The sequence below is a fragment of the Phlebotomus papatasi genome, chromosome 2, assembly GCF_024763615.1.
Source record: "Phlebotomus papatasi isolate M1 chromosome 2, Ppap_2.1, whole genome shotgun sequence".
In the NCBI taxonomy this organism is placed as follows: Eukaryota; Metazoa; Arthropoda; class Insecta; order Diptera; family Psychodidae; genus Phlebotomus; species Phlebotomus papatasi.
This window is the reverse complement of record NC_077223.1, coordinates 67,801,151-67,813,907: the sequence shown is the minus strand read 5'-3', so window position 1 is coordinate 67,813,907 and position 12,757 is coordinate 67,801,151. Positions and strand designations below refer to the sequence as shown.

At 32.8% G+C, this 12,757-nt stretch overlaps 1 protein-coding gene across 2 annotated transcripts in view; it reads left to right on the top strand.

Annotated features, from left to right (window-relative positions):
• LOC129803966 (homeobox protein orthopedia) overlaps positions 1–11,912 on the top strand; it is a 76,811-nt gene extending 64,899 nt beyond the window's left edge. For both annotated transcript variants that reach the window (XM_055850869.1, XM_055850868.1), the window contains exons 6-8: positions 1,044–1,169; positions 1,838–2,067; positions 10,787–11,912. In XM_055850869.1, coding sequence (XP_055706844.1) covers positions 1,044–1,169; positions 1,838–2,067; positions 10,787–10,984 — 554 coding nt within the window. In that variant the 3' untranslated portion in view covers positions 10,985–11,912. The remainder of the gene's footprint in view (positions 1–1,043; positions 1,170–1,837; positions 2,068–10,786) is intronic.
• Positions 11,913–12,757: the final 845 nt, after the last annotated feature.

Below are 12,757 nucleotides of genomic sequence, written 5' to 3'. Positions count from 1 at the left end.
AATTGCAAGATTGATAAACTCTATTTTTGTGATTGAATAAATATTACTATTACTAATACATTAAAAAATTCGGCATCTTTTCATTCGCCGGAACAGTGAGATAATATTTTTTTATTTAGGCTTCTTATATCCCAAATTAAATTCGATTACAACAGTCCAAGCTAAGTTTTAGAAAGAACGCATTTTAATACCCATATCGACTTCTTTGGCAAAGAATCTTGTGTTTTCGGTAGATTACTGACGGCAATTCGTATAAGAAGGTCAAGGAGATGAACTCCCTCCGGATGCGTCAGGGGGTGCAATCCTTTCAGGACAGGAAAACACAAAATTCTTTGCCAAAGCTTCCGACGCTTCAACGCGTCTTCCTCAGTGGTCAAATCTGTGATTTGTCTCTGAAATTTTGTCCGCACTGTCTGTCTACTACTCCAAATGAGGATTTACAGGGAAAATCGGGAATTCGTCGCGGGTACTCCTTCTTGGACATTGATCTCTGAAATTGAAGCATCGAAAGCTTTGGCAAAGAATTTTGTGTTTTCCTGTCCTGAAAGGATTGCACCCCCTTACGAATCTTGTGTTTGTTCTTGTACCTGAAAAGAGAAATAGCACTGACGCACCCGGAAGGAGATCTTCTCCCTGATTAATTCCACATAATGTCAGTTATCGTAAAATCAAGTGATCCTTCTGTTGGTCAGTGGAAAGCAGTTTATAGATGTTGATTTGCGGCTTTCGGCCAATACTTATCAAGTATATTGTAGAAGACTATGATATCAAATCCATCCTATCACCAAAATACTCTGAATATTTTCTCATTAACCTAACGAACTCACCTAGGTATATAAAATGAGTAAAGTTGCCGCAATGCGATTCTTTATTCTAAAATATCCAATTTGTAATTAGAGTTCCAATAATTTTGAGATCATCTGAAAACAACTTCAAATCCCACAAGCTTATCTAGGCACATGTTTGGTTTAAAATTTAACTATTTTTAGATAGGTGGGACAAAGTCAATTACAATTCAATTTAAATTTTGTCCTAATTTTCAGGTTTTGGTCAACTCAATCAGTCGTCAACCCTTTCATCTACCCTCAACAGTGGTCTCAATTCCGGCATAAACATCTCCTCAGCCATGGGTGCCGGTAGCTATCAACACTATGGATTAAATGCACTCGGTAAGAGGTTCTAATTGCTAGAGTTCCCGCCAAAAAAAAAACCAATTCATCCGCCTCAGGTTGATTAGCACGATCGCCAGTGATTGTCTCTTTTGGTTGTTTGGGCTTTTGCGTGAATCGTGATTTGCCTTAAAGGTGCCGCCAAAAAAAAAATGTGTGATGCGATCTTTCAGAGAGGACCTCACGTCACAAAATTTTCGTGGTTGTGCGAGATGCGCTGGACAAAAAGCATTTCAACATGCCCACAGCGCCATGAAAGAAATAATCGTCACGCTCGTGACTTTTAAAACACTAATTAACAAACAAACTTAAAAATTTTTAATGGAAAATCACTATTTGCTATTTATTTAGATAAATAAACGACACACACTCCGAAAAACTCTTTCCTTATACCATGCGGACACAGATTCAACCTTTCATGGAGCTATTTCTGTATCCATTTTCAAAGCGCAGATGGAAGGAAAAAAATTATTTTTCATAAAATATATTAAATCAATTTGTCACGAATTTCAACTTGATTTATTTGCTCTTCCCATTAAAAGCTGCGTGTTTCTTTGCTCCATGTCTTCGAGGATTCTGTCATTTCTATACTAGAGTCACATATTTTCTTGACAAAACATGACTATTTCAGTTCATTTTAATACTGATCACTGTAAATGGCGTTATAGGAGATTCAATGATGTACCAGCATTCAGCTGTTGGGGGCGGTAGCGGCGGTGGGGGCGCTAACAGTGGAGGTGGAGGTGTAGCTGCGGCTGTGGGCTGTGGACCCGGAAGCTCACCAACAACTTCCTCGCCATCCAACATCAATACGACGGGATGCCCATCGACCACACCGCCGCTGTCCAATTCACAGCCTAATCCTAGTCAGAGCGATAGCAACGGCAATACCGAAATGGTAAGTTGAGATTTATTAAATGAAAATTTTTGAAAACATACAATTTTCAATTCAAGTTGTTCTATCCATTCCTACCTTGTTGTATTAACCCATTCCTTACCATGGTATTATACATCATACGCAAATTGAGTGATTTTTGATGATTTATTTCTGGGCAATTTTTATCCGAATTGCTGTCGGGAGTGGATTTTTAGTAAAGTTAGTTATCCAATTACTTTGGAAAAATAGTCCGCCATAGATGTAAATACATTTTGTTATTGTTTTCTTGCTTCGCGGAAGGTCATGCAAATTTTTTGCTAAAAATGGCGGACGGAACATACGACATCTCGTCGAATTTGTTAAAATTTTCCTCTTTCCTCTTTCCTGATTTGAATTCTAGTTCCCAATTGGTGTTCTTGGATAGTCATTCTATCTAAAGCAATAGAGTTTGCAATGAATTAATGCACAGAATTTAAATTCAGTGACCGTTAAGATGTGTGTTTGACAGAGGCGCCCCGCGCCCCCATATGAGATAAATTTTTTTTCCTTTCAAAAAATTCATCTATTAATCTGTAGGAAACTAATCCCAAAATATGAACATTCTATCTCAAGTATTTCTGGTAAATTGACTGAATGGGTTAAGCTGTACTTTTAAAGTGTACATAAATACCTAGCACTACGGTAACTAGGGGAAAGTTCCCATGCTTGATACTGTAAAATGATTTCCAAGGTTTGTGATTATTTTCTGAGTATCACACAGACCGAAGCGATTCCTCCACTATGACAAAAAAATTTCTCACTTATTAGGTTCATAATCCTACCTCAAATAGTTCTTGAAAAATCTTAGATTTTCTTCAAGAAGAAAATGGAAATTCAGTGGCGTCTTTTATACAAGTTGGGTCCGAGGCCTTCCTGTATAATAATTGAGTCGACAATTCGGAGGCCCATTTTTACTGTAAAAATTTCACCGGATACAAAAAATGCATATCAATATTTAGACGGAACTCTAATCTATCTGCTTAAATCGTTTGTACGACTGGTTATTAGTTTTAAAATAACTTTTATCTAATTTTTCTAAGCCATGTTTTTATGACATTAGGGCGCTAGCGAAAACCATTTTTTCACTTTGAGTCCCTGAAAATGTCACTCTACAACCTTAAAATTCAGGCAACAGGGTTGAAGGGGTTGAAGGCTATGTCAATTGTCGATAAAATTGGAGGATTACAATTGGTGTAATTATGAAAGAATCACATCTAATGATAGAGTTGCTACATTTAAATTATCATTCATGGACACTTCTTAAAATATAGGATGGACACAGGTAGAATTTATGAATTTGCCGCCACCATCAAAAACAGTGTCCCCAAGTAAAAATATTTTTACATAAATATTAATACTGATGAACCCTCTATGTGCCTATGATAGTAGTTTTCGTGAACAGCGACATTAATTAAGAAATACTTATGAAATATCATGTATCGAAATTACAGTTTAGGACCCATTTTTAATTTTTGCTTCCTGAAACTAGGGAAAAAGATCTGGGATCCTAATTTTTTTAGGAAATGTGAGGCTTAGGACCAGCTATTAAAATATATTGCTGTGAGTCATAATTATTGATTAACGTAGGAAAAAAATAGTTATTATCAAGCTTGGATCGTATCAAGCATGGTCACTTTCCCCTATAGTTTCCTTAAAACTAATTAAAAATTACACTTAAAAAAATATCCTCAAAGTCCATTCCATATTCAAAATTACCCCACTGTGCCCCACCTTTGAAAAACTTTTTGAAATAAAACTATACTTAAACTTTTTAACCTGAAACTAAACAAGATAACGTAACTTTTTAAAAATGAAAAAAAAAACTACTTTTTCTATAAGGATTTTCAGAGTGATAAAAAAAATTAATACATTTTAGAAAAAAAAAGAATATTTAAAAAATAATAGCTTGGGTTTTCCTTTTATCTGATAAATTTTGTTCATTGAAAATAGCAGTAAAAGATAATTAACAATTTTAAAATGCAAAGTTTCAATAGACATTTTGTTTCAATTTTATGATATAAAAAAATATTTCCATGAAAATCAGAAAGTTCAATAAAATCTTGAAAAATAAAATTTCATCTGGCTGTTTGGTTACACCATTTATATTTCTGAATAAAAAACAATATTAAAAGAATAATGCAATTTCTTTTTTTATCAGAAACTATAATCTGGCAATTGTAGGTTGGATGAGTTCAGCCTACAACTAAAAAACTTCCATTTCAAAAAAATAGATTTTTTCCAAATTCTGGGCTTCAACGGATCATCGTTTTTAGTACATTACTACAGTAGAGTCTTCTAAATTCGAACGCTCGGGGGGTATTTTTGACATTTCTCACCTCCCAAATTCGAACGATTTTTTCAAAACTAACGAAATTTGTGTGAGATTAAATTGTACTTTGAATCAAATTCTCGTACTTTCTCGCAAGTTTTTGTGGTAACATACTTCCTTTTCATTTTACACGACTATAATGTATGTAAACATTCAGGAAGAAGCGCATAAATATGATTTTCATTCACCTAGAATACGGACCTTCTAACATAACCTCACAATTGACATTTTGAATCCAAAACGGCGTTCGAATTTGAGAGATTCAGATTTGAGAGACTCCACTGTATTTACGTCAGCTCATTACACTATATTTCTATTTGTATAAAACAATTTACTTCTTTAATTAGTTCAGATGATTTATACGGGACAGTGCTCACTCATACTATGCATGGTTCCAAGCTTCATAATGATTAAATTTATTCCTATGTTTTTCAATAAATGTGACTCATCGCAAACATATTATAAAAACCTAGGTGAAAGTGTTCTGTTTTTGAAATATATTGCGGAGTCACATTCAGAAACATAGGAAAAATTTAGTCTTTATGAATCTTGGGACCATGAAAAGCATGGGCACTTTCCCCTACAGTAAATTATCTGGCCAAAATGCACCTAAAAAATAGTCAATAGAGTAACTGACGAAGAATATTTATAATGCAATAGGGAGATAACTTCCTTCCCGGTGCGTCAGGGATGCTGATATCCTGTCAGAGACCAAACAACAATGTTTTTTCGCCAAAGCTTTCGACGCGACAGTGAAGCAGGCGCACTGTTGCGTTGAAAGCTTTGGCAAAAAAAACATTGTTGTTTGGTCTCCGAAAGGATCAGCATCCCTGACGCACCCGGAAGGAGGTCATCTTCCTATTGTATTACTAAAAAATAGTATTTCTTTTCTGAATTTAACTAATGCTTTTCATAAAATAATTGAAGAAATGAATTTAAATATTTCTGTTAATAAATTTAGACTTATTATCATGGTGATCAATTCAAATTCAGAGAATAATTAGCAAATTCCGCAAATAATTAGCATCTTTCAATACATTTCTGCACATTATATGTATAAAAAAAAGACCTTGTGAAGAAAAGTATCAATTTTTTAGTACCTACTAAATATTTTATGGATCCAAGTAAATGGTCAAAAATTTAAATTGAATCAGTAAAATGTACGAGATAAAATGTGTTAATCTGACACGAAGACCTTGATTAATAAAAGTATCCTTAATATATTCTTTCTAAGTTAGACATCTATCAATTCCACAAGCCCAATTCTGCCTAGGGAAGACCGGGGCAGAATTAGCCAGCAGTAGAGTTAGGCAGCGGGGTGTTATAGTATCCGACCAAAATAGGTGTGATTATGTAAGGGCCTCAACAGACCTGAAGATTAGGCGAGAGACGGCTTAACGTAATTAATATTCGATATAATAGTTAAACTACATTTCTATCATTTTCCATTAAACCGTCTCTTGGCTTAAATCGTAGGTCTGTCAAGGATATAAGAATCACACCTAAAAATGTTTGATCGATGAAATTGTTCGACGGTGAAGAGTTATCGTTGATTGTTGATAGTACAATTGATAGTTTCACTATCAATTATGATGAGAGATTTATATGATAAAATTATATGAAAAAAAATCTTGTTTTTTGCCCTCTTCTTTTTTTTCATTCGGCCCTTTTTTCGTTACCTTTAATACTAAATTTTCAAAATAGATTTTCATAATATTACAAAGTGAATCTTTTCTAAAACTACCGATTTTTTTAGAGTAAGATAAGGGAAAGTACTCTACCATCGAACGTTCATGCCTTCGAATTCGAATAAAGTAAATTTTATTTTATTTTTTCTTAGATACTGACATATTTATATTAATTATAGTTAGCTTATCATCAATGATTGATAATTACGTAATAATTATGTGTAAGTCATTTTGGGAAAACTAAAAGAAAATTCACATTATTCGAATGCATGAACGTTTGAAGGGAGAGTACTTTTTCCTATAGGCAAGGATACAGAAGAAATTTGAAAATATATGGTATGAAAACCGGTGAGCGTCGGGTAAGAACACAAAGCAATTTCAAGAAAGACACACAAAGAGAGAAAAATTGCTAAAAATTCTTAAAATAAGTAGTAAAAGTGCATTGCCACAAATCCCATGCCCTGTGAACCAAAAGACCCTTTGACAAAGCAAGAAATGACTAAAATTTAACCCTTTAACGACGAGACACTTTTTACGGACTGAAAATCAACAATAAAAATTAAACTTGTAAACATAATCAATGATAAGTCTTACATCTAACCTTGGAAAGTCCAACAGAGTCTGATTCGGTATATTTTGCGCCTCTATGAACGATAGGGACAAAATTAGCCCAAAAATTTTAATAATTTTTCTGACAATACCAATGAATAATAATTTTCGCTTTAATGAAAAATTACACATGAGTATTGTAGTTTTTATTGCCAAAGGGGATTTGCTTAAAAAAAATTGGAAGTATAAAAAATAAATAAAATCAATTATGAATTTGAGAATTTAAAAATTCACCATTTTTGAGCTTAAATATTTACTATATAGCAAATAGCTGGAGATTTGCAAAAAATATCCTAGATTCCTTCAACCTTCTACTTTGCAATTACGTACAAACATAAGAAAAACATAACTTTAGGTAGTCAGAAAAAATTATTTTCTTTATGAGACACCGGTGTTCCAATCGTCCAACACTTAAAAACCCAAAGTGGCATTTTATTCCAATTTTAACACTAAACCTACTGACTGTTTTTGGTAATTTTTTGGTCAAATGACAAACCGCGGTATCGGAGAATACTCAACAAATTTGTCTTGGAAAAGGGCAAAAATTAAAATTTAAACATTTAAAAATATATTACATGCATATTTTAAGAAATTCATAAAGTTTGATAGTGACATTGTACTGTTTAAATATGTGTTAATTTTAAATCGGTCAATTTGACCGGGTCTTGGTAGGTTTAGTGTTAAGTTTAGAGCTTCACAGTAGAATTGTATTCAATTATTATGCTAAAGTGATAACACGAATGTATAGAGAATTTAATTAGCTTTCGTTTAGTGGAAAAAAATAGCTGATAACTTTTCTATTGTTTAAAAAATAGGGAAAAAGCCAAAAAAATGGACGTAGAATACCAGATTGGCGTAAAATGCCACCTTTTTTATGGAATTGGCATCATAAATGGACATTTGAATGGCTTACATAACCTAAAAAATGTTAATTTTTTTTAGTTTTGTCACGATTCGCAAAAATCGCTAAAAATACGTGAAAATGTTAAAATAATGATTAAAAATTAAATAATATGAAACCTAGAATTGTTGTAAAGTGGTACGGTAGAGAAAAATAAGATGAAAATTCACTTTACGCCTTGGTTTTTCCTTTACGAATTCCTGTTGGAATTTCACATAAAATTTTCTTTAAAAAAAGCGCAAACTATATATAGTCATTCGAGGAGAGATGGAATATCTTTTCTATATTCAATATTGCGGATACGTTTTGAATGCGAGACAATGACGAATCTCACTGGTTTATCATTTGACGACTCTAAATTTAAGATATCAATATTATAAATGCCTCGATGAAAATAGTCACTTCGAAAAATAGGATTTAAAAAAGAGTTGCATTTGAGGCACTCAAAAAAAGTGCGGGTGAGATGGAACACCCCTAATTTTAGCAAAATATTTATAGTTTATTTTATTAATTTAAAATTAGAGGGAAGTGATTTTAGACATGAACACTATTTCATTGAATTTATTGAAGTTTATTTTATTTTTGCAGTATAAATGATTTATTTTGTGGAATATGTGGCTCATAACTATACTTCGATGGCAATTTCGCTGAGTGTATCAAGTCAGTCTTACCAGGAATTTAAAGAAAATAATTTCTAAGATTTATTTGAAAAGATTTTGAAGAACATTGACCAAAATTCACACCGAAAGTTTTGCCAAAACTATTAAGTTCCACCTCTCCTCAACCCCCAATTACACGTATTCTTATGGCGAAATAAAAATTTTTGCCCATTTTTCAGACATTCAAAAAATTCAATTTCCATTTTTTGGTACAATTTTAAAGGTAGAAAGCTGTAACTTGAGGGTTTTCATTAGAATGTTGAAGGGCATAAATATACCAAATGAGGTGGAGATCGTGCATAGGGTGTAGGCAGGAGGCGATGTGGTCCATCTCTCCCATTGTTCCAACTCTCTTCGAATGACTATATGAGAATCTGAAAATTTTACGGGAATATATATTGATATGAGTCCTATAATCCTTGCTAAATCGCTAAGAAAAAGGAAATTCAAATGAAAGCGGCTTTTGCTACGAAAATCTGTAAAAACTCACTTTGACATTTTTTCTCAATTTTCAGAAAATTCATATAAAAATTACAAGGAAATGAGAAAATATTTATTGTAAAATGAATTTATGAGTCCTAGAAGTGCCGTAGTATAGTCTTACGGGATGAAAAATTGCTTTTTTGTTGAAAATTTGCGTTGTTCTTTGTCTGGTTTGAAGTCGCCCGCCGTTACTTGTTTGGGGCTCCGTCTGGCGGGGCGGGGGTCCGTTCGGATTTCAATTTCATTGACGCCAATTAATAATAAAAGAGATATGGTTTAGCCTTGCTTCTTTTTTTAAATTTTTCTTTGCATTTTATTTTATCTAATTATCAATCTCTAAATTTTTTTTTAACTTCTCGGAGATCACATCTCCATTTAGAGAGCGCGCTCAGCTTTTGGCTATGCACTAACTCTACAAAAAAAAACGCACTCTACATCCTTGTGCCTTTGCGCTAGGTTTCTGCCATTGTAATATTTAAAATGAATTTTGTAACATCAAATATTTGAAAGATTACACAGCCAATGAAGAAGCATTTCTGCCGTTTGGCTTCGGAGGCTGGTCATCAACGCTAAGACGGCGGCAGACGCATGGGAGGGTGGGATATGTAGAGTTTGAATAAATTATTATTATTATTATATTATTATTATATAAATATCTGCACTGGCATTTTATGCCAGTTTGGTATTTTACGTGATTTTTTGGATCGGGTTTTAAAGTGTTAAAGGGTTAACCACTGAAGAAAGCTTGGAGAGCCGAAAGCTTTGGGAGAAATTTTAAATTTTTTGTGTTTGTTCTTACCTGACGCTCACCGTTTCCATACCTATTGAATTAATCGTCGTAAATTAGCCAAAACTTGAAGATCTTAATAAATATAGCTTAAAAATTATATGTGATTTTGATGTGGCTTTGATGTCATCATCAAAGCCACAATTGCAAAAAGAAAATTTAGAAAAGTAGCAAGAAAACTAATTTATCTATTAGTAAAAACCTTCCCAAGTGATTACTGCTGGTGATGATCCTCTATTTTTCCAAAAATAACTAACTTCAGGAAATCAAAAAAACATAGTCTAGTCGACCACTGAAGAAGGTCCACATCCGGACCGAAAGCTCTGGGCAAGACAGAAAATTTGTTTTTCTTCTTGAGGTGAACTAAATTTCCACTGGCGATTACCGGAAGTGTCCCCATAGATTATTCATAAATGATCACGGAGCTACCGAAATGTTGAATTTTCAGGGCATTTCCGATTTTGATCACTCTTATTTTCAATCCATTCAATATTTTGGAAATTTGGGATATTGGCATATTCGAGATTTTGACCATTCTGGATTTTGACCCATTCGAGATTTTAGCTACCACTGATCCAGTGGAGCTTATAACCCAATCTCAATGGGTTGAAAAGCTTCCACTCAAACTAAAAATCCATGGATTCGTGAATGAGACTAATTCTCAGGTTTGTCCGCAGCAATAAACTCACGAGTTACAGAAATAAGCCTAATCTTTTGTCATATTTATTGAGCTTATGAAATAAATTCTATTTGAGAAGTAGTCACAAGTATTTCACGTGAATTTGACAAAAGAAATTGAAGAAAATTATTACTTTGAAAAAATATTATTTACAATTCCAATTGAAAATTTCTCAATAGGAGTTTGCTATTCGAAAATTTTCCTTGTGCAGACTGAGAAAAGCGTTGGAAAAAAAGGTGTTTTTAGAAAATTTTCCATATGGCTAACCAAATAGTAGCTTAGTTCGTTATTTTTGTAGTTCCAATAAATAAAAGTAAAATATGATAAATTTGCAGGTTTATGCAAATATTATGCCGGTACTATTTGATCTAATAATATCATTTTTGAAGCGTGATCAGCAATATAAGTTTTTCAAAAGATCAATTTCGAAACTTTTTATTATTTCTTTTGTGGTACGAGCGTGCTTTGACTATTTTGCTTGGCTTTTAAACTTAGATTATGGGTTTATTAGAGAGGTAATTTGCAAGTTCAAAACTAACTGATAAATTGGTTTATTTTGACTTCAGGGTCAGACTCAAAATGCAAATCACGGCCACGTGCCCAACTGCCAGTCGATCCCGTCCAGCGGCGGTGATGGTGATGAGGATGTCTGGCGAGGACATAGCATAGCTGCCCTAAGGCGTCGAGCATCAGAGCTGAACGCCACTTCCATCCCTTCCTACTTGCACACCCACAATTACGAGCATCACAATTCGGTTTACTGAGAATTCCTCGAGGGCGCCGATCTCGGCTACTTTAGCTGAGCCAACACCCTCCCACCAAGCCCAGCAAGAGCCCCGGAAGAGCCCACGAGGATGCCCTCCACGGAGACTCAATGTATACGATCTTCACGGACTGTGAATATATACCTTTTAAGACACATCCAGCGGACACCTTCTCATGAGAAGAAGCCGCAAATACTGATGGAACTATACGAGAAACATTAATAGAGATGAATTATTAAGTATCTTAAATACACTCTAAGTATTCAATGTACAGACTTAACTCATGTATACGAAAAAGAAAAATTACAGTGAAATATAGATAACAAGATAATGATATAGAAGAAAAAAAATAATTTCTTATTTGTTGCAGCAACATTTCCTTCTCAAAACTCTTTGTCCAAAAAAATTATCAGAATAAAGAAGAAAACTAAGAGAAAATTTTCTTTAAAGATTTTTATTTTGCAGAAATACTCAAAGTGAAAAATTACTAACTTATTCATACTGCAGAAAACAAGCAAACATATTGATATAAAAAAAAAGAAAATGTAGTTGGATAATTTGTACAAAAGAAATGAAGAAAAAATGAAAAGTAATTTAAATAGAATATCAACAAGTGTATACCAATCTTTTTATTTGAAACATGAATTCCATGTAATGTACGAATATTGTAACTAAAGATGAAAAAAAAAGTAATAATTAATTGTACCACTCATTTGGAAGAAGAAAGTAAAAAAAAAAATAATTTGCAATGGAGTTAGATCCAAGAAATTTCACTTTGTCGAATGAAAAAAAAAAACAGAAAACATTCAATGATAAACTAATGTATAATTTTTAGATCTTAGATAGACCGTTTAGATAATGTATATTTTTAAAAATATTGTCTGGAAAAGTTAAAATTGTGGAAATAAAAAGAAAATGTAGCATAAAATAGTACTGGTATTTTTTCTTTTGAATTTTTAAATATCGTTTTTCTCAAAATTCTATTATTCATTCATGAGTGCATGGGACTTTTTTTCTGTGAATTTTTAATCAATATACTAAAACTTTTGTCTGTTTGACGACAAGTTGAGTATAATTGGCGATAGATTTAATTTAATCATTAAGTTTATTTTATATTTAATTACAAAGTTTATAATTCAATTTGGCAAGCAACATAAATTATAGATTGATAAAAAATTAATCTTCTGATGAATGAATTACAAAGCTTTTAGCAGGGAAAAAAGATCGGAATTGTTTTTCTTTCAAATTTTATTTATCAACAATTTTTCAAATGGGAAGTGATCGAAGTATAAATAAACGTCTAGATAACTTTATAATTGAAAGCTCTCACCAAACAGTAGGGGAGACCGGGGTACAATTAGCCAGGGGTAGAAGTAAACAGTGGATTTTTCTCGTTGCCCTTAAAATGAACATTGAGCAAAGTATTTTTTTTTTAATGAAAGCAGGAACATATCCCCATATTCCCTGAAATATTTATAAGTCTGATCCTGTTATCTTACAATTTAGAAGCATTTTTATATAATGGGAATAAAATTGTAATTTTGACGTTACAGTTTTTGGCCCAGCAATTGGTTTTCTAAGTTGTTAGTCAAAATCTCATAGTTTTACTTTGTTTCTGGTTTAATAAAGTTAATTAAGAGATATTTTTCACCTGGACAATAATTATCTACTTTTTTTTATATAAGATGATAAACACTATGAAACAGCCCTCGGGGCAGATGTAGCTACTCTTCCGTGGCAGGCTAAAACAATCAATTATTTTTAACTTCTCGA